The 22,096-nt window shown below is 41.0% G+C and overlaps 1 protein-coding gene across 1 annotated transcript in view; it reads right to left on the reverse strand.

Annotated features, from left to right (window-relative positions):
- Positions 1-20,959, reverse strand: part of kpnb1 (karyopherin (importin) beta 1) — a 41,468-nt gene extending 20,509 nt beyond the window's left edge. Inside the window, exons 1-7 of the mRNA XM_067968760.1 lie at positions 20,673-20,959; positions 20,531-20,589; positions 9,072-9,254; positions 6,855-7,055; positions 2,727-2,879; positions 1,719-1,778; positions 1,523-1,612 (exon numbers count right to left, since the gene is read on the reverse strand). Of these exons, the coding sequence (XP_067824861.1) occupies positions 1,523-1,612; positions 1,719-1,778; positions 2,727-2,879; positions 6,855-7,055; positions 9,072-9,254; positions 20,531-20,589; positions 20,673-20,727 (801 nt within the window). The 5' untranslated portion in view covers positions 20,728-20,959. The remainder of the gene's footprint in view (positions 1-1,522; positions 1,613-1,718; positions 1,779-2,726; positions 2,880-6,854; positions 7,056-9,071; positions 9,255-20,530; positions 20,590-20,672) is intronic.
- Between the last annotated feature and the right edge of the window lie 1,137 nt (positions 20,960-22,096).

The following is a 22,096-nucleotide window of genomic DNA, read 5'->3' on the forward strand; positions in this document are numbered from 1 at the left end:
TGATAATTCTCAGCTTCATGGACTATACAAATCAGCTTGTAATTGGCAGGGTGTATCACCACATCAGGCTTGAAACTAGCAACAGAATAAGCAATTTACTTTATAGGATCTAAATGCAATTTTTGAGTAGCATGTCAAGAAATTAAATTCAACACCTCATTGTGCTTCATTATTTCTACAGCAGTAGTGTGAGGCATCCGTAGCTTTATAAGTAGGGGTTAAAGGTAGTTACTCAAACTGGCAAAAGGTGGGAAGTGATGTTCCACATCAGGAAAGATTTAATAGGCTAGGGCTCTTTTCTCTAGAAAAAAAGACTGAGGGGTGACCCGATAGAGATCTTTAAGATTATGAATGGGTTTGATAGGGTAGACGTAGTGAAGATGCTTTCACTTGTGGGGGAGACCAGAACTAGGGGCCATAAATACAAGGTAGTCACTAACAAATCCAATAGGGAATTCAGGAGAAACTTCTTCACCCAGAGAGTGGTTAGAATGTGGAACTCACTACCAAGGAATAGTTGACAAATGTAAGGAATCTTACAACACCAGGTTATAGTCCAACAAATTTATTTTAAAATCACAAGCTTTCGGAGATTATCTCCTTCGTCAGATGATTATCTCCGAAAGCTTGTGATTTTAAAATAAATTTGTTGGACTATAACCTGGTGTTGTAAGATTCCTTACATTTGTCCACCCCAGTCCATCACCGGCATCTCCACATCAAGGAATAGTTGAGGTGACTAGCATAGATGCATTTAAGGAGAAGCTAGATAAACACACGTGGGAGAACGGAATAGAAGGATATGTTGATAAGGTTAGATGAAGGGTAGGAGGCAGCTCACAGGGAGCATAACCACTGGCATGGACCTGTTGGGCCCAACGGCCTGTTTTTGTGCTGCACATTCTTTGTAAAGAAATAACCTGTATTTATATGCTGCCTTCTATATCCTTAGGATATCCCAAAGCATGTCACAGCTTGAATATCCCAGTAGATGAATGCAACAGCCAATTTTCACACATCAAGGTCCCATAAACGGCAATGAGATAAATGACCACATATTCTGTTTTTAAGTGGTGTTGGCCAGGACACTGGGAGAACTCCCCTGCTCCTCTTCCAGTTGTGCCATGGAATATATTATGTCCATCTGAGTAGGCAGTTTCTCATGTCATCCAAAAGACGGCACTTCTAACAATGCAAAACTTCCTCAGAAGTGTCAGCCTAGATTGTGTGCTCAAGTCTTTGGAATGGGGCTTGTTCCCACAACCTTTTGACTCAGATGAGAGTGCTACCACAGGGTTGCCCGGTACGTTGCTGGAAGCCAGTTTTAACTGCATAGAATTATAGAAAATACCTACCTAGGTCAAAGTTACGACAAATTCCAGAGATTCCAATCAGCATATAAAAAATATATAGTAGACTTAGCCGATGGTGCATATGGTGAGGATGAAAATTAATATTTTGCTGCTAAACCTTATTTCCCTTCCAGAGCAAAAAATAGATCTCAAATATAAATTAAACTTACAGCGAAAAGAGCAGGACCCATGTACGTCTCCATATATTGGTAATAAAGGGACATGATCTTCACCAAGTTTTGCAAGGCAGCAACTCGTACCTATTAGATTAAAACAACTGTTTATTAATTCAAAAGCATCCGATTGTATCAACACAATTACTACATTGGAAGATTTGCATTTTAGGGAAATTAATGTACTACTTACCCTTGTATCAGGACACTGGGTTGCTTCACAGACTACTTGCATAATAAAGTGCCTTTCAGACTGCAAAGGAAAAAAAAAAGTCTAAGATGTATCAAGACGTTAACCTCATCAGTCTTTGTAGTAGACGAATGTATAGCAATACTCGCGCAGCCAATCAGGTAGATATTCTCTAAAAGTGGATTTCAAGGGGCAAATGGCATTCTATTAAATTTCTACAAAATCAAACATTGAAAGCAAAGCTATAACACTTGCTGGAGTCTCAGCTCTCTTTTGCTTCATGTTTTCAAACTACCAAGATCGGACATTCTGTGTAGAATCCAGTGACTTCTTAACGATCATGAAAGGAATAACCCAATCATCACAGGTGAAGGAATTCTACAACAGGTCTGCTCCCAGGCTGAAGATGACATACTGTTTGATATCCCAACATTTAAAGCCTTGCAGCAATTCAGTAAATGGGTAAAAGTCAGCTTATTTCTCCTTTCTTGAGCCTCTTCCTAATTCTTCCCAATTACTATTCTTCAACTGCCTGCTAGGTATACAGGGCAGTCTGACAAGACTCTTTCACATACCTTCTTTCCCTCGTTTTGGGAAGTATCTGGTCCCCCACTCAGCAGCTCATTCAACTTTTACAAGGGTTGCGGTTTTAAGGAATAAAACAATCACAATACATTTTAGTCAGTAGAAAACCTTACTAAAAGCATGGTCAGCAAGTCTCAGCTTTATTTCATTGTGTTTCATCAGGTGGAATGCAGCGTGGTGCATGGTTTCTCATCACAGACTTGAGACCAGATATCTAAAATACCAAGTTTCGGAGTACTTAAAAAAAAAACTGATGCAGCTATATTCCCAGATACCGAATCCTGGGATTTCAATTAATTGCCTTGGTTTGATGCCTTTCATCAGTTCGTATCCAGATGGAAGTGCATCAATCCTGCATCGTCGTGCGAGTGCGGCACGCAGCGGAAAAGCTTGTATCACCACACAGCATCAAAGATGGCCTCTTACCTCTTTGTCAAAGTTAGCTTTGGTGAATTCCAAGGAGTTGAGCAGTGCATTTGTTGCAGCTAACTTCACATTGTTGCTGGGCTCCTCCTTCCGCATTCCTTGAATAATTGCAGTCAGGATTTCATTTGATTTGTCCTGCAGTTGCTCAGGGTCCTGAAAAAATAAAAGGTTGCTCAGCTTTTAAGTTTTGCTCTTCATCTTCAGGCCCATGTTAGAAGTATTTTTAAAGATTATGTAATGCGCTAACTGCCAAGTTCCACGGGCAGACTCAGACTAGGATTACTGACCTTAATTATCCTAGTATATTTCTGCATTTTAACTAATTTCACAAAGTATGCTGGCCAGTTTAAAATGGCACAAGATTTTTTATTACAGAGCAAGATCTCACCTTCAAGTCTGCATTAATGCACGTTAGTGGCATTTTAAAAAGCAATAACTTGAAAGCTATGGAACACATTGCAGTGACTAACTTCAATTTTCAATCCAAAATTGCAGACATATGCAAGGATACCACTGCAAAGCATTAGATACTTTTCTCAGAGCCTCTGATAATTCATAAAAACTCAGCTGAAATTAATAGTGACTCCACGATGACTTATTTCCTCTTCCATGGATGGCTGCCATTTCAGGTTGCACCATGAGCTGCTCTCTATCACGGGGAGGGCCTATGTATATATTTAGGGGGCAACATTCATTTGCAGGGAAGTTAGAAGTTCCGAGTGGTCCAAAAACTTATCCGGAGAAAAATTATCACCGTAGATCAGCTCAAGGTACAAATGGGCACCCAAAATGCTAAGCTTCCTTCGGAGCAGAATTATCAAGTCAAAAGGCTGGAGCTCCTCCCTTTCCTAACAGATAAATGCACACGCAGTTAATGCAAGGCTGATACCCCTTATAAATATTGTTGGCTAGGGGCTGCAGTAACCTGAGACATCAGCTGCTGATACACACAGGCAGGAATGACTTTTGAACTAAAGTAACCTGAGTTCAGTCACTGACCTAGCTGGCTGGAACCGGTTTGAATTAACCAAGTTTTGTGAAAGACAAAGGAAGTGTGATAAGACAAGTCCTTATTTAGAAAAGGAGTAATGAGGTAATGCTACCTAAGTCCTTGGGACAGAGCCAATGAGGAGAAGACCCAGGCAAAAGCGAGCAGGCCTAAACCAAAGGGAGAGAGACAGCACAGCTTGAAGAGATAAGATTCCGAATAAGAACGAAGGATCTGGGGCGTGGAGCCAGAGCGAAGACTCCGGAGACCAACCATCGCAGAAGTGGAAGACCCTACGTCAGGGACGTAGAGGCGACATCGAAAGAGAGAGAGAGAGAGAGAGAGAGAGAGAGAGAGAGAGAGAGAGAACTGAACGCCTGGCCAGCGTCAGCTCTCCTTTTCGGGTATTATCCTTTATATTCTGTGACTACTCGGAGTGTCAGAGAAACCTAGTGGGTGTGCGTTTAGATCTTAGTTTGGGTATAAGACTGTATAACCTGGTGTAAACTGCATGCCTATATCTAAACCAGACGTATAAGCTATATGTATATGATCTAACGGCGTGAATAAAGTGAATTGAGAGTTGAGAGAATTGACTCTTCTCCTCTTTGTACCAAGCCAGTAACCGTAACCTCCGGTCAACAATATGAACTTACCACTACCAAGCATACAAGATACTATGTAACTTGTGAAAAATCAGCCAATCTCTGTCTCAGCTGTAATCATATACATCAGCTAATCAGTGTGGTGCATGATTTCTCATCATTGCAGATATGACCATTTTTATACAACTTAACACAAAACTCTAATGTTGGCAATAAGACCCCTCAACATTTAAAAATAGGTTGAAAATCTTGTTCAATGTTTGGTATCCAACTTAAATCCAAGACCCCATTTATTTTACAGGGTTGACTCTGATGGCAAGTGCACCACAGTCAATCCTGTTGACACAAGTGCCTTTGGAAGCACCTCAGCTTGACTAGAACTGGTGGCGATAAATATTAAGAGCATCTGTCAACCGCATGTAGGCTGCATCCACCATTGCACGAAGCCATACTAGTCAATTGTTGGCTTTTATGAACCTTCCCACAACAGCAGGGTTGGGGGTGGGGGGGGAATGTCCCAGCCAGAGGGACAAATTCAAATGCAATCTTAGCATCTTTGAAAGTGGATAAATCACCAGGGCCGGATGAAATGTATCCCAGGCTATTAAAAGAAGCCAGGGAGGAAATAGTGGAGGCGTTAACAATCATTTTCCAAACTTCACTGGATACAGGCGTAATGCCGGAGGATTGGAGGACTGCTAACGTTGTACCGTTGTTTAAAAAGGGAGCAAAGGGTAGACCGAGTAATTACAGGCCAGTCAGCCTAACCTCAGTGGTGGGCAAATTATTGGAATCAATTGAGGGACAGGATAAACTGTCACTTAGAAAGGCACGGACTAATCAAGGACAGTCAGCACAGATTTGTTAAGGGGAGGTCATGTCTGACGAACTTGATTGAATTTTTCAAGGAGGATCGATGAGGGTAGCACAACTAAAGTAGTCTACATGGATTTTAGCAAGGCTTTTGACAAGGTCCCACATGGCAGATTGGTCAAAAAAGTAAAGGCCCATGGGATCTAAGGGAATGTGGCAAATTGGATCCAAAATTGGCTCAGTGGCAGGAAGCAAAGGGTAATGGTCGATGGGTGTTTTTGTGACTGGAAGGCTGATCCAGTGGGGTGCCGCAGGGCTCGGTACTAGGTCTTTTGTTTGTGGTACACATTAACGATTTGGACTTGAACATAGGGGGCATGATTAAGAAATTTGCGGATGACAAAAAGATAGGCCGTGTGGTTGATAGTGAGGAGGAAAGCTGCAGACTGCAGGAAGGTATTAATGGACTGGTCAGATGGGCAGAAAAGTGGCAAATGGAGTTCAATCCAGAGAAGTGTGAGGTAATGCATTTGGGGAAAGGAAACAAGGCAAGGGAATACACAACAAATGGGAGGATACTGAGAAGTGTAGAGGAAGTGAGGGATCTTGGAGTGCATGTCCACAGATCCCTGAAGGTAGCAGGACAGGTAGATAAGGTGGTTAAGAAGGCATATGGAATGCTTTCCTTTATTAGCCGAGGTATAGAATGTAAAAGCAGGGATGTTATGCTGGAACTGTATAAAACACGAGTTAGGCCACAACTTGAGTACTGCGCACACTTCTGGTCACCACATTACAGGTTGTAATTGCACTAGAGAGGGTGCAGAGGAGACTTACGAGGATGTTGCCAGGAATGAAGAATTTTAGCTATGATGACTGATTGGAGAGGCTGGGGTTGTTTTCCTTGAAACAGAGGAGGCTGACAGGTGATTTGATTGAGGTGTACAAAATTATGAGGGGCCTAGAGTGGATAGGAAGGACCTATTTCCCTTAGTGGAGGGGTCAATAACCAGGGGGCAGAGATTTAAAGTGATTGGTAGAAGGATTAGAGCAGAAATAAGGAAAATATTTTTCACCCAGAGGGTGGTGGGGGTCTGGAACTCACTGCTTAAGAGGGTGATAAGAGGCAGAAACCCTCAACTCATTAAAAAAATACCTGGATGTGCACTTGAAGAGCTGTGGCCTGCAGGGCTACAATCTAATGCAGGAAAGTGGGATTAGGCTGGGTGGCTCATTTCTCAGTCGGCACAAACACGATGGGCCAAATGGCCTCCTTCTGAGACATAAATTTTCTATGATTCTATTTCTATCAACCTTGCACTAACTTCATGCAGTGTGCTGTTGCTGAATTCACCCTGACTTAGCATAACAGAAACTAGTTTATATTATAAACCCACTTCCATTGGAAGTGACTATAAATATAATTAATGAAGTATAAGTGGCCAGCATCATTTCTTCAGTGAGATCTCATATACACATCAATGCCAAAGTAGATTAAAACTCAGATATGCTCCATTGGGCATGTTATTTTTTCAGATCAATACATACACAACTCACTTCAGAAAAATTTCCAGTGACATGCTCCATACAAAATGAAAATATCAATTAATACCCAGTGGCTACTGCAACATAAATGACTATGTGAAGTGGTACATGATAAAAGGAAACTTAACTGCAGCAGTACCATATTTTTTGAAGCATTGTTCAAAATAGAATACTCACTATATCCTGGCATATATAACCAATAGCTTCCAAAGTAGCCTCTTTCATATGTTCGGTGCTATTAGGGTTTGTTACGTTTGCAACCAGATGAGGAATGAGCTCAGGCCATTGAACAACAGGGATCTCTGCACATGCAATTCCTGCAACACACTGAGATGCAGAGCTGGGCCTGTAGGTCTCTGTTCCCAGAGTTTGCAAGACCTGTGGGATCAGTAAAAAAAGTTTTAAACAAAGTTTAAGCTCTTCAAAGATGAGTAACTAGTATTTGCAACAATTCAGCAGGTTCTATATTTTAATTAAATTCTACCGTTGAAATGTCATAAGTTAAAAGACAGAGGTTAAGACTGCAGTTGCATAACCCCCACACTTAAGTTTTAATTAGTTTAGAAAGAGAGGCTAGTGGAAACCATTAGTTTTTAAAGCTTGGAATTAGGTGGTCACTAGAGACATTTAAAGAAAATGGGAAAAATAGCGGAAAAGGAAGATAGAAAAATACACAGACCAGTAAATAAAGCAAAGCCAGACTAAGCTTTGAAATACAGTACTTTTATCACTAACAAAATAGTTGGTACTTTAAATACATGTATTTTACTGCTGGGATGACTGTCTCCCAAGGGCCCTCAAAACCACCCTAAACACATACTACGTAGATCAGATCTTTCACTTGGGAACTGCACAAAACCATCTTGAAAATACAGAATACAGCCACTGCATATATTAAGAAATGCATTTTGAATTGCTATTCTACTCGCATTCATAGTTTTAAGCAATTCAGTGTCCTACAACACAAACCATAAACACACCCAAAATAGTGGAGACTATTTGCTTTGGTTCCTAATGTGGTACTTGAACTCAAGTAAAAAGCAAAATACTACAGCTGCAGTATATCAAATAGAAGCAAAAAAAAATTGGAAACACAGCAAGTAAGCATCTGTGGCGAGAACAGATTTACATTTCAGGTGCAGACCTCTCCAGAAGAAGTGAAGCCCTCATTTGGATCATTTTTAAAAAAAAAGTCCAAAGAAAAACAAAAGGAAACTTTGGACATTAAGCTGCAAGCAAATAAAAGTCTAGCCCAGTTGTTTGGTATCCATGCATTTTATTGGAATTAGTTTCATTAATACCAATGAGCCTGTGCATATGTAAAATTAAAATTTTCTTAAGGGCTGCTGGTAAAATAAAACACAAAGCTTAAGATGGCAATAAAGAGAAGCGCTCTGAAGTACAAAAGGACAGATTTGTATAATGGAGGTTCCACTCATGCAATCATATTTGAAAAGTGCTTATATGGACAGGCCACTGGACGGATTTATTTATCTTACACTATCAGTATGTTAACACTGCCAACTCCAAAGGCCATAATGTATTACATGAACATATCCAAATGCTCTTGAACTATTTAAAAAAAATTCTTCCAAAACTTGGGACTTGAAAGCTAAATGACCAAAAAAGGAGTTTGGTATAATTAAATCACAAAACAATTGCAAACTTGAATACACATGCTGCACCACAATTTTGTGCCCAGATTAATTATACCTGCATTAATATGTTCCTTGGAAAACACAGCTTTTCTCAAAAAAACCTGATGTGCCACCAAATCCACATTATAAGCAACACTTCTTGCATGAACATTAATCCATGCAAAATATACAACATGCAATTATCCCAAACAGCTAGTCAAAACTAGTCATTTAATCATGTCACTTGAGGTAATTTAAAAATTTTTTTAAAAACCTGTATTGGTTGTAAAACTAAGGTTGCAAGCAATTTTTGATGTGCAATTATTAATCTTTTGCAAATGAACTTCAGATTGATGAGTTAAACCCCTAATTTATTTATTTATAGACAGTGCAAATGATTTTTTTTTTGAATTGCCAGATCAGTGCATTGCAGACTGGTCTACCAAAACCTGGCGACCGCCCAAACATATTTTAACAGAGAATTTAAAAAAAAGTTTCTGAATAAATCAATCGGCACTGGATTCATATCCGGGATGCAAGAAAACACAATCTACTGCGTCGCTCAGTGTGTGGAATAGTGAAGAATTGCATCAGTTATCCCCACCAGTTAGAATTTTATTTTGATAAGTCTAAAATTATATTTGGAATAACACCCAACCTCCCTTCTCCTCACCACCACCTCCCCATCCCCAAAAAATATTCAACAAATTTCTTCCATAATAAAATCAAAATAGTTATCATAGCCTCCATAACTTACAAAGGTTTTGATTTCTCGACGAGCATTGCTGTCAATTGCCAGCCACCTCTGCTGATATTGTGTCTTGACATCAAGGTCCTTGGATGTCAATGAGTTCTTGATTTGTAGACCAGCTGCAATTCGGGCAACTTGACTGTTTCCTGGGTTTGCTAGTACTTTTGAGAGTTCCACCAAGAAGGTAGGCTAGATTGAGTGAGAAGAAAGGGGGGAAAAAGTTACTTCACCACTGCAGTTACAATTCTCATTTCTAGTAATAGTGTATTTCTGGTTTAAAGTTCAAAACTCATTTGAGCCAAAGTCCTGGATGTTTTTGGCTAGAAGACATTCTGTACTATGTAACTGACAACAGAAAGATTGGTTAAAAAGAACTGAAACTTAATAAAAATAGCCGTTCCAAGATGTTTGCATACAGTAAAAGCCAACTAGCAGCTACCCATGACACCACCAAGGTGCCTTTAGAACTAGGTAATCAGGGCAATCGGTTCACAATGAATATTAGAGCACTCATGCTCAGTGCCAGAAAGCAGGAACAGATCCAGATTCAAGTGTCCACTTAACAGAATTCAGACCAAGAACTAAGCAGAGGCTATTGTCACTTTTCTTTTGATTTTGGTGGGGGGGGGGGGGGGGGAGAAGAGGGGAGAGAAGGTAGGAAGAGGAGAGGAAATCATGCCTGGATGGTCTCTAGCACCTAGCTATAGGTGGGCGTTGTTAGAAGGCTGTGCAACTGACATCTCAAATGCAGAGGATACACACTAGAAGCATGAATGGGATAAGTTAAAGGGAAAAAATAGACAGATTATTTTCATTTTTCTTGGAGTTCACAAGGCACTAAAAAACACGTCCAATACTGCAATGGAGAGTCAGCCTAAATTAAGCGCTCGCATTCTGGAGTGCAGCTTGAATCCACAACCTACTGACTTCAAAGGCGAGAGCATTGGCAACTGAGTGAACATTACATTAATGACAGTGAAGTACAGCAGCTACTATCCAAATATAAAAGGAACTTGTTAGATTCAGAGTTGTATTTCAGCATCACCAGTCATTTGGAACTCTTCACAAAGTGGAAGTGAGATGGCAGGTAGTGGCAAGGGGACAAGTTAAAAATGGGAAGTTAATAGAGTTATTGCACAAATTATCAAGGAAGGACATTAGACAGTATAAATAGACTCGAGACAATTGGATGCGTTTCTGGAGAAGTAAAGCAATTGACAGATTTGGTTAAGAGGTGGTAAAGGTGGCATTTATCTCAGATGCCGAACCTTGGTGGGACTAATGACCGTTTCCTGTTAAAAATTCTTATTTTCCAAAGGGGAGCTAGTAGCAAAAATAGAAAAACATGGTTACTTCAGATTAAATTTAGGAGCACACAGTTAAACCTTGAACTGAAAATTTTGAAACTCTTTTCAGAATTCGATTAAACCAAGCTATCTTCTGCCACTGGGTGTCACGCTTTGCAGTCTACTATATTACGGCTTTGTGATAGACATCAAGTTTTAAGCTCTTAGGAAAAGGGTGTAAATATTGAAATGTGTTGAATCAAGCACATTACAAAGTATTTTATCATTTCAATTCAGATTGTGAGAATCTCATGACTGCATAACGCCAGAAATTTATTCAACTGTACAGTCAAAAAACAGCACAGATCAAAATTTTAAATACATGCCCTTTGCATAATCAATTCTTCTTGAAGGACACCCTCTTCCCCCTCTCTGACCACTGCAATATTAATTCAGGGCTTCCAAGTCAATGCAAGTTTTTACAGCAGTCTTCAGCAGGTAATTCTGGAGACATATCAACTGAATCCAGGCAAGTACTGATAATGTTATGGTCTAAACCACTCAACCACAACATAGCAACCATATCTGCTTAAAAGATGGTCACTCAACTAGAAGACATGACACAAGTGAGTGTACAATTCCACCGTTCCAACAAGCCTCCAGTTCTTCTTCACTGCAAGCACAAGGCTGGACAGCATGCGCTGGTAGACCAAAGGAGTCATCGCAGCAAAGTATGATCTGTCCTCAACTGTCACCAATAGGCGTACTTACCAGCAGGAGTCAGTGAACAGCTATCAGGACTGGGAACAACTGCTGGTTTCAATTTTTGAAAGGACAATGGGGCCAATGGTCGCAGCTCAAATACTATCCAGCTTAAATTGCCCAATTCAGACCAGTGAACATTCTGGTTTGTATGGTTCAGTTCCACACTAGGTGTTTACCCAATGACACACTGATCAGATCTGCTACACTGTTGACCTCCTCCCAGCATTTTCAGTTTACATAAGAGTTCTGCACTTCCCTGAATTCCTTCTTTCAAAATTTGTTACAAATATATTCGCATATGCATGAATATATCTAGCACAATTGAGAAAATAAAACCAGTTGATATGATATCCACACCCACGTGCAACCTGGTCATTCACATATTGTTCTTCAGATTGCATTGCAATTAAAGAAAATCTGCCACAGCAACACTTTTTTTTATCACCAGGAAACTAATATTCTCTTACAACACTGTGCAGACACCCACGGGCAGATGCTTTAAGCAATGTGTTTTGAGCAAAGTCATCTATAATGGTGGAATGGTATTAACTGCTCATTCTTCAGTTAGGTGCTAAACCAAAATATCCTGCAGTCGGTAGATTAACACTACAAACCAGATGATTGTTTAACATTACCTACAGAATAAGTTATGGGTCTTGGACGCTTCATTCACTAGGACATTCATGCACACTTCAAAAACAGGGTATTGGTAGCTCAGTGGTTATAGAATTCAAATCCCATCATGGCACACAGAAATCATAAAACCCAACTGATTCACTAATGCCCTTCAAGAAAGGGAACGTGCCACCTACACCCGGTCTAGTCCATGTGATTTGATTTACTACCCTCAGTAAAACTAGGGACGAGCAATAAATGCCAGCATCATCCGCACCCAAGAAAAAGATAATTTAAAACAGGCTAGGTAGAGGACTATGAGCACGCCACCCGTCGTCTCCTCAGCTAGTGAATGGGGTTGAATTTCTTGAGTTCTTTTACTCATCTGCCCGAATTTCGGCGGAAGAGCTGCAGAAATTCCCGAAAATAGCATCAACATTTACAGTTTTCCCAGTATTTCCATGGCTCTTCGATCAAGCACCGCTGAAATTTACCCCCTATATATTCCATCACATTGCACGATATATCATCACCAACTGAAGACTCACTAAAAAGGCAGATCTCTAACGCCTTCTAAGCCTGAACTAGGTATTCTCTATAGGAGCATCCCAAGACGTGTATAGCTATAACAGCACAGAAGCTTCCTTCAAAAATGGAGTTACTGACTATCCATAGTTACCAGGCCTCCTAGTAAGAGCTGATCAGGTGAGACAGACCAAGCAATAGTTGTAATGAAATATCCCTTTCTTGGAAAGCTGCAAGTACCATTCAGTACTGCAATGGCTGCATAGTGACCTCTGTGAAACATTACCACAAACTCAAATAAAAAATGTATCAACATTTAAAAAAAAATTGTTCCTATTAAAGTTTTTCTTGGTATGTTTTTCTATTTGGTATATTTACATGAAAATTTGAACAAACAAAATCACATGATCCCACACTGTAGAGATATATACAGCCTGCACTTCCAATCCCTCCCATCAGAAAGGGGCTGCAGATGCAACACACCTCGGTGGAATAAAAGCATTATACTGAAAAAGTGAGGGGCACATCCAGATTAATCTAACATCAAACAACTATATTAAGTCCCAATAACCACTATTAAGCTACTCACTTCATGAGGTCAGACAGTTTTGATTTGTACTTTTGGCATGGTTGCCACATACTACCAATATACCGCTGGGTTTTAAATTTGTAAGAAATCTAATTTTTTCTCTGCACAAATCTTAAAAAGTTATACTCTACAGAACTTATCATTTGAAAAAAATAGACAGTTACCCACTTAGGTGTCTCTCCATGCTTTATAAAATTATTTTTATAGCTTCAAAGAAGCAGTAAATATTTTTTGTACAACTCTCAGTCATAAAATTCTGCCCCAAAGACACGATGAATGGAGAGATAGGGCTGCAATACTACACATTCACATCACAGTTAGGGAGTTTTACAGAGACTGCATCCCCAGTTCGAAAGCACACATACTCAATAACAAGAAGCAAAGATACTAGTAAATGTGCTCCCTTTATAACATGTTAGATTAGGAGAATCAGAAATCAGAGGCAAACTGAAGTCACGTATTGGCAATATCAATGGCACCTGGTTTGAATCAAGAGAGAGCCTTCAACACAACCAATAATTAAGGAAAACCTACGATAGCTAAGTGGCACTGCACAGAGGATTCACATCCAACTCCCCACACATTCAGATCTTAATAAGCTGTCCAAGGAGGAGGGAAACAAAAGACCTACTAGCTACTGGTTAGAGATTAGATGATCATGAGGTCAACTCACCACTATCTTCTTGGTTGGGGAATGGTATATGGTGAGGGGTGACCAAAGGGAGAAATTTTTAACTGCGAGCTCCAAGTACCAGAGAACGGCTATAGATAAAGCCATTTTAAAGATGTACAGATCATAACCACTGTTCCCATTTTTACGGACAGTAAGTGCTGATAATGGTTCTGGTGTTGCCATTTAATGCTCCTCTAGACCCATCTTTTGTTTCTTTACTTGTCCCATCACCCTCCTTGCCTTGAATCATCATCCCTTTTGTCATTTAATCACTCCTGCCTCCACACTATCAGAGACCTTCCCTTTTGTTCTTTCCTCCCCTCCCTACCCCCCACTTGCCCTGGCTCTGTATTTGCTTAAAAACTGTTTAATCTTCAACTTCTTCCAGTTCTGACGAAGGGTCGTCGACCTGAAACGTTAACTCTATTTCGTTCGCCATAGATGCTGCCTGACTGGCTGAGTATTTCCAGTATTTTCTGTTTTTATTTATATACATCTGCAGTATTTTGCTTTTGATTAAATTTGTTCTTGCCATTTATGCTTAAAATGGTACATGGTGCATTTTAAGTTAATTTGATTGCCTCACCACCCTCAACATTGTACCAGACAGCAGAAAATAAACACCTGTACTATATGGCTGCAAGAAATGTTGCAAAAAATCCAGCTAAACAAGATTTCACAGCAATTTGTTTACTTCCCCCCAAAATTCTTGTTCTACAGAATTCCAAATTTCAGGCAACATCAATTGGCCTATAAAGTAAAGAACCAGGTATAGGGTACGAGCGTTAAGTAATGTGAATTTATAGGAATGTTTCCGTAAAACTGCTAATATCAATATGTTCACTGGATTAAGATATCAGTCTTCAACTGAATAGTGTTGAGTGTAACATAATACTATAAGATGATATACATAATATTTCATAGCTGTTGAATGCCCAGCTCCATATTTGACAGCTGCAAAACCATCTCTAAATTGATTAAATGCTTCTGAGAAAGTACTCAAAACTTTTTTTTAAAAAGGAAGTGGAATAAAATTTGTTTATTAGCTACGAACAAACTTGTAACTCGCAAGCAACTGTAGTTAAGTTTGAAAGTCACTTGAAAATAGGTCTAAAATTATTCAGGTTAAAATCTAAAATTAAGATAATTCACCCTGTGTGTATTGCAGTGCTGTTTATGACAACTTTGACACCAAGGGTTCCATTTAGAGCTTTTGCAGAAATAGAAATGTGCAGTGAGGGAATAAAAATGTTGAGTATTGGAGAAATCCAGGTGAAATTGAGGAACTGAAGTTTCCAAAGAGGCAGACCAATTTACATTTGAAGAAAGCCTGAGTTACAGCAGATAGACTTATACTATCAGCCAATTTTATCTATGCACCAGTTTCTTACTTTGGGATTTGAGTTATACCTGTACCTACCGTTCAGTCTGACCATTTTTGTGGACAGAAGGGAGAGCCTTATCCATAACTGAAGCATTTTTGCTTTGTGACATCCTATAAAACCAATAGCATATTTATGGTACAAGCAAGCTATTAGGTCAGTCAAGTGTCCCTGGTCAGAATACAGATCTTGTTTAAAGGAAGCAGTAGTATCCACTTTCTTAACCTAAATGCCACAACTCAGAATCAAACACTTATTGGGAAAATCTCCTATGTAGTCAGTTGAAAATACCCACCTGAAAAATTGCTTGTTCAGTTATTTGTCCAAAATCAGAAAATATAGTGCCCATACTAGGATGCTACCGGGATTTGATGGTTTGACTTATAGGGAGAGGTTGGATAGACTGAGACTTTTTTCCCTGGAGAGGAGGAGGTTTAGGGGTGATCTTATAGAAGTCTATAAAATAATGAGGGGCATAGATAAGGTGGATAGTCAAAATCTTTTCCCAAAGGTAGGGGAGTCGATAACGAGGGGGCATAGATTTAAGGTGAGAGGGGAGAGATACAAAAGGGTCCAGAGGGGCAATTTTTTCACTCAAAGGGTGGTGAGTGTCTGGAACGAGCTGCCAGAGGCAGTAGTAGAGGCGGGTACAATTTTGTCTTTTAAAAAGCATTTGGACAGTTACATGGGTAAGATGGGTATAGAGGGATATGGGCCAAGTGCAGGCAATTGGGACTAGCTTAGTGGTATAAACTGGGCGACATGGACATGTTGGGCCGAAGGGCCTGTTTCCATGTTGCAAACTTCTATGATTCTATACAGCATAATGGAGTGGCATACTGGTGGATTAGCCCAATGCATCGAACAGTTGGATAAAGGTTAGCAGCCATGTATTCTCATGCAGTAAATTATTGATCACATGCTTTTTCTTGGAGGTACGGGGCAGGGTTTGAATGCAGTAATTGTAGAGCTTTTAGTAGCTGCTTCAAGAGTAGCATTCACACAAGTCTACAGGCAACGCAGGTGCCGCCTTGGCCAGGATAGGCTTCCAGAAAAGCCTGCTTCCCTGGTGGTTTAGTGGGTAAAGGTACCACCTAGTGTAGCATAGTCATTCAGACCAAAAAGATCCCAGGTTTGAATCCCAGTCTGCGTTCAGTCAGCTGACTGCAGCGGGAAAGGAGGAGCTGCACGACATTTGAAGTGCTTCTACAATTGGCCTCAGCAGCCTTGGGCTGGGGAGGAAACCAGCCACAGCCTCTGCTGCTGATTGCTACCCAGTGACCTAACATTGGAAATTAGTGTGGGATTGGGCTAATGGGCACTTTCTGGGTTCAAATGAAAAATGTCTGACTGCAGAACCAATTTGGAGTCTTAAGAGGACTGAAAAAAATTGGGGACAAATAAACTTGCAGCACATAATGGAAAATACTAAAGTTTAAAAACAGCAGTGAGTAGTTGCCTGCATTGTGCAACCACTTCTCTTTGAAGGTGGGAATATTCAATTTTAATGTTCTTCCCTCCACTATGGAAAGCATCAACTTCTTGCTGGAGTGCACTTCTATAGGAGCAGTACCGTTTCTAAGTGACCGTTTTAAGTGTCACTGGCAAGCTACTTGACCACAGTCATCATAGCCAAACCCAATCCTGTCCTCATTTGATGTCCACATACTTGCACTTCCATCGGGATAATGACCATTGCATTGGAATCCTGACCAATTTTAACAACCCCCACCCCAGCAGCCTCTTCTAATTTTCCTTCCTCACCAAATGCACTCTGCTGGACTTGTTTCTAAAAAACAAATGACAATTACTGCATCTCCTCAGATACTTCTTGACTGTGGAAGAGGCCAACTGACAGTTTGTTTTATTATGGACTTACAGTATTCTGGCCACTTGGAGCCACACAGACCTACCATCAGTCTGCAACGGTACAGATAACCTAGAACAAAGTTGTATCAGAGAAGATTACGCTTGTGTTTCATCTGCAACAGGATAAATTTCTTTGGACTTGGTTCACTCATAAATCACTGTACACCCATTGTTGACCAGGATAGTCTTGCCATATCTTTTGATTGTGGAACTGGCTATAGAGAGGATCGGTTCATCCCGAGTACAGTTGGGCAAACCTGGGACGTGTGCCAGTCTCCACATGACAACTTTATAAAAAGTGCAATTTTTTCCCTCTTTTCTCTGGAGGTGCTATCACTTGCTGGTGTACAGTTACACAGATGATAGCCATCCTCTGGTACCTCACACCCAAGCAAACCAAGAAACTAAGTGTTGGCATGTAATGATTGTGGGGATAACACAGCTGAGCAGGATCCTATTGTCACCCAAAAAAATGAATTTTCTAATAGGGTCACTGGATAGCAGTCAAGAGGGTAAACTCTCGCTGGTTGTTTCCCCCTTGCTAGCCCAGGGTGCTGAGGACAATTGCAGTGCCTCTACCACCACCTCAACTGAGATTATTTAACTCAACACAAATCAGGAATCAAACTTGGGCAGTTCCTTGTCTGCAGACCATTTGGTAAAAGGACTGAGCTATATGCTGCTACTTAACAATGCAGTGACAATTGGGACACCTCCCCATTCAACATCACCTCACAGCCTCAAGGATGAACTGCTGAGAGGTAGTCATGATGTGGAGATGCCGGTGATGGACTGGGGTTGACAATTGTAAACAATTTTACAACACCAAGTTATAGTCCAGCAATTTTATTTTAAATTCACAAGCTTTCGGAGGCTACCTCCTTCGTCAGGTGAACGATGTGAATCGTTCACCTGACGAAGGAGGTAGCCTCCGAAAGCTTGTGAATTTAAAATAAAATTGCTGGACTATAACTTGGTGTTGTAAAATTGTTTACAATTGCTGAGAGGTAGGCATGAACCAAGCAATGATCTAATAAATCCTGATTGACAAAAGGCACTACAATAGTTAGACTAGATTGAAAGGAGGTTTCAGAAACCAGAGTTTGTGCTTATTATATGCAAGACTATAAGTACACAAGGGAGAAAGGAATAGAAGGATGTGCTGGTAAAAAAGTAGGGTGGGAGGAGGCTCATGTGGCCTGTTTCTGTGCTGTAAAATTCAATGGAAGTCTATTCCTTAAAGTGTACCCAACTTTTTTTTGTATATTAAAAAACCTTTTCCTCCTTACCATTCTTTTCTTAGACTGCAAATCATTCCATTATTCAGGTCGATCTCTATTTGATGAAACTGAATTTAACTCGGTGGTTGTGGGAAATTTGTCTCAGGACTCAGGTTTACTAAATTTCAACTCATCAACTGTGATGCTGAAACAAACACCATCACAGTACTAATCATTTCAAATATTCATCAATTCCTGCTTGGTTGTTGAGCAGCCTTCAATATTGCTGTATTAACCATAAATTACTAAAATATCTGAACGCTCAATTTATAATTGGAATAAGTTTGGGCATACAAGATGGCATTTTGTTAAGACACTGTCTTTTCACCTCTGACTGCTAGCTGTTGGCTGGAGTGGACTCTATGGTGAATTAAGTTGTGGACAGAATGACTATTCTGCATGGAGCCACAGAACCAAACAATTAACCAGCAGTCTAAGGCCACAAGGATTGCTGGTATGGGAAGCAGGAAATAGGGAGTTCTCTTCTAAGGTGGCGTTCAGGCAAATCGCTCAAGACAGAAGAGGGAGTTTTAATCTGCAGGTTCTGTGCTCTGTCTGACCCAGGAACATTCGGTACTGGCAGCAAGTGACAAAATTTGAGTGTTCCATTCCCCAACACCCGATGACAAAATTCACTCTCCTCTCCAACAAAACAAACTTACCTCCAACTCTGATCACGCAGTTGTTACGCGCCCCCCCCCCCCCAATTCTTCCTTCTCCTGGTTCCTATTCTGTATAGAACTTCAATTTTACAACCCCCCCTCCACCAAGTATGACCTACTTTCTAGCTTCAATTTTTTAAACCTTTTACTCACCACCTTTCTTCTTCCTGACTTCCAATGTCCATTTGGAGGGGGGAAGCAGTTCTTATCGACCGAAAACTGGCTTTACTTGACCAACCCAAAAGCTGTAGCATGCAGACAGATTGATATGGCCGATGTAACCAACTCAATCTTAGTTGTATTTTGATACAGCAAACACAATAAATGCTCTGCCAGCAAGTAAACTGCTCCCCCCACCCCATGTGCACCTAGCAAGTAGCCTCATTTATAGCACTGATGGGTTAAGGTCTATGCCGTATTTCCGTTACTTGTTAACATCATGTACTTGTAAATGTTGCTAAGCACATGGGTGCAACATTAAAATATTGATATATTAATCTTTTAAAATCTGATATTTTTCTCCAGAATTTCTAGAATTAAACACTGAGCTTACTCAATTACCCGAGCATTAGTAAACTGTCAAATACTACACTTATTGCAAGAAACCAGATACTTTATCTACAGTATGTTGAAGCATCTCAAATAAGCCAATTCCAGTGAAAAAATTCATTAGTCAGAGAAAGTCTTCAATGTATTTCACTGAAATGCCCAATATATTATGAAGACACATCTGTGACATGAAATTTAAATGGTTTCTAACATTAAATTGCAGCAGTCCAAATTTTACTTTACCACAAAGCAACCCAGCTATTTTAAAAATAACCCAATTTGTGCACATTATTCAAGTAAGTGCGCAAATCAAAATGTAAATATGAATTGAGAATTTGCTACCTAAAACATTAACCACAAATAAAATAGATGACTGCAGCAATCTTAGCATGGATCTGCTAGGATTTATCCTATTAAATAAAATTCCTAAACAAGCTTAAAAATGAACCCATTACCCATGCCATTACCATGAATTAAGAAACAGTGCATTTGGATTTAAATCTTTGGATTTAAATATTGCAATAAATTCAACAGATTAGGATATATTCCTACAATTTAATGTGGAGCTCCATGCATAGTAGTAATTTGATAATTGGTATTCACGATTGAGAAAAGCTTCTGTGCAGCAATAGAACAGTTTGCACACACAACCCTCCCCCACTCAAAATATATAAGGGATGCTGAAACTCCTTATTCATGATACACATCAATCCCTGAATTGGGCAGATCATGGGGTGATATTGAGAGAAATATATACTAATACTTTTAAGAATGCAGGGGTGTGAGGAGTTTGTAATGTAGGATTAAAAAACCCTGTGACATTACAATCAATAGAGGGGAGGAGAGGGGGGGGGCAGCTTTTAAAGTGAGGCCAGGCCGAGCCGGCAACATGCGCTCAGGCCTCGAATCCAGCTTCCCTTCCCCGCAACCCAACTTGACTACGGCGGAAACCCAGCCCCTTCGGCGCCCGCCCATTGGCTGCCGCCCGATGGCCCTCGCATCGTCCCCCGTCTCTCATTGGCTGCAACCCCTTGTCAATCAACAACCCGGCGGGGAAAGACATCCGGTCAGCAAGTTAGGTTTCATTTACCTCCCCCCCCCCCCCCTTTCCGAAAAAAAAATTTTTTTTTTTGCAAAATGAAGGCCTCAGTTTTTTTTAAAAAATAAAAACAAAACCCGTCTCCTTAGAATAAAGGAAGAATTTAAAATAAAATCACCCACCCCTCATCCTACTCCATTCAAAAAAAATAAAAACGGAATGTGTACTGACCAAATTCTCAACAGCCGCCTGTTCCAGAAACTTCTGCGCTGCTTCCAGCTCATTGCGATCTAGAGGGGAAAAATACGTTTAAAATAAAACGAAAAAGACGGAGAGATTAAAGAAAAAGACGATTTTCTCTCAGCCCTTTTACCTGGAGAGACGGTTTTCTCTAAAATTGTGATAAGCTCCATATTTACGAATCTCATGTGGGAAACAACGAGGATTTTTTTCAAGCAGAAACGGCCATAAATGGTTCTGGTTTTCTTATTTTTTTAAAAAATATATATATATAAACTGTAGGGATAGTTTTTTTTTTCCTCGAATTTATTTAATATTTTATTTATTCCTTTATATTTTCTCTCGCTCGGCCGCTCCACAGACCCGGAGAGTCTCACACGCCGCCTCACGCCTTCTCCCGGCTCCGCAGCTGCGCAAAAGCGAAGTCCCGCCGGCGGCGGAGTGATATACCGGCCACCGCGCGCGCCGCATCACCGCCTGGGCCGCGTCACCCCCCCCCCCCCACCTCCTCCTCACTCAGCCGCCGCCGTAATCTAACGCGCCGTTTGATTGGTCGACGGCGCGGCCGCGTCGCCGCCGCCCGCTATCTAACGCGCCGCCTGATTGGTCGACGGCTCGGCCGCGTCGCACCCACAACCGTCGCCGCTATCTAACGCGCCGTCCGATTGGTCCGCGGCCCGGCCGCGTCGCACCCTCAACCGCCGCTGCTATCTAACGCGCGGTCTGATTGGTCGAGTGCCGCCGCCGCCTCTGCTCTCAACCGGCGCCTAAATTTCAAATGGGAGACATATCGCCCCCGTCCCTTCTCAGTTTTTTTTGGGGGGTGGAGGGGGAAATTTCCGCCCCCCCCCCCCGCCCCCTCCTCTGAATGACCGGCGTCGAATTTTATCAGCGGTCCGAAACTCCTGAGGTGTTTGGCGCCGGAGATTTCCCTCGAAGCTGCTCTGCGAATCAGGTCGTGCGTTTCATTCGCGTGCCTCGTCTCCTCATTTTTTGCCGAAACTGAAACCCCGTATTATCTAAATAATTCTCGGCTAATCGCGCTATCAAAATGCGGCTCAACCTAGACTTTTGTCCCTATCGGTTGTATGCGCGGGTTTTTCTTTTAGAAATGTACGGTCACCGAGTGTTGATTTTAAACTTGGGGAACTATTTTCAGACGGCGGGAGGAGACCCGACCCATGATGTGAGTGCGGTGGCTTCCATTTGTACTTCCCGCCCGTTTCCAAGGAGTTTGTTGGGAGCGGCACTTGGCACAGAGGGAGGCCCAGGAAATACCATCGCAGCACAGCTACCAGTCCTCTACCACCTATTATTACATTTAAAACTTGTTCTGTACAAGCTTTGCATCATTTGTTTGTGAAGCTATTTCTGATTGCAAAGCATTCTTTCTCATAAGTCTGCGGGTGCTGGCAGGACTGCATTTTAATGCCCATCTCTAGTTGCTCTTGCTGGACCACTTAGGAGGACGAGCAGACTGGAGTCACAAGAAAGACAGACTGATTTCCCCCTTCTCTGAAAGGACACGAATAAAAGCAGTTGGCCTTTTACAAAAAT

The sequence above is a fragment of the Heptranchias perlo genome, chromosome 30 (assembly GCF_035084215.1).
Source record: "Heptranchias perlo isolate sHepPer1 chromosome 30, sHepPer1.hap1, whole genome shotgun sequence".
Taxonomy (NCBI): Eukaryota; Metazoa; Chordata; class Chondrichthyes; order Hexanchiformes; family Hexanchidae; genus Heptranchias; species Heptranchias perlo.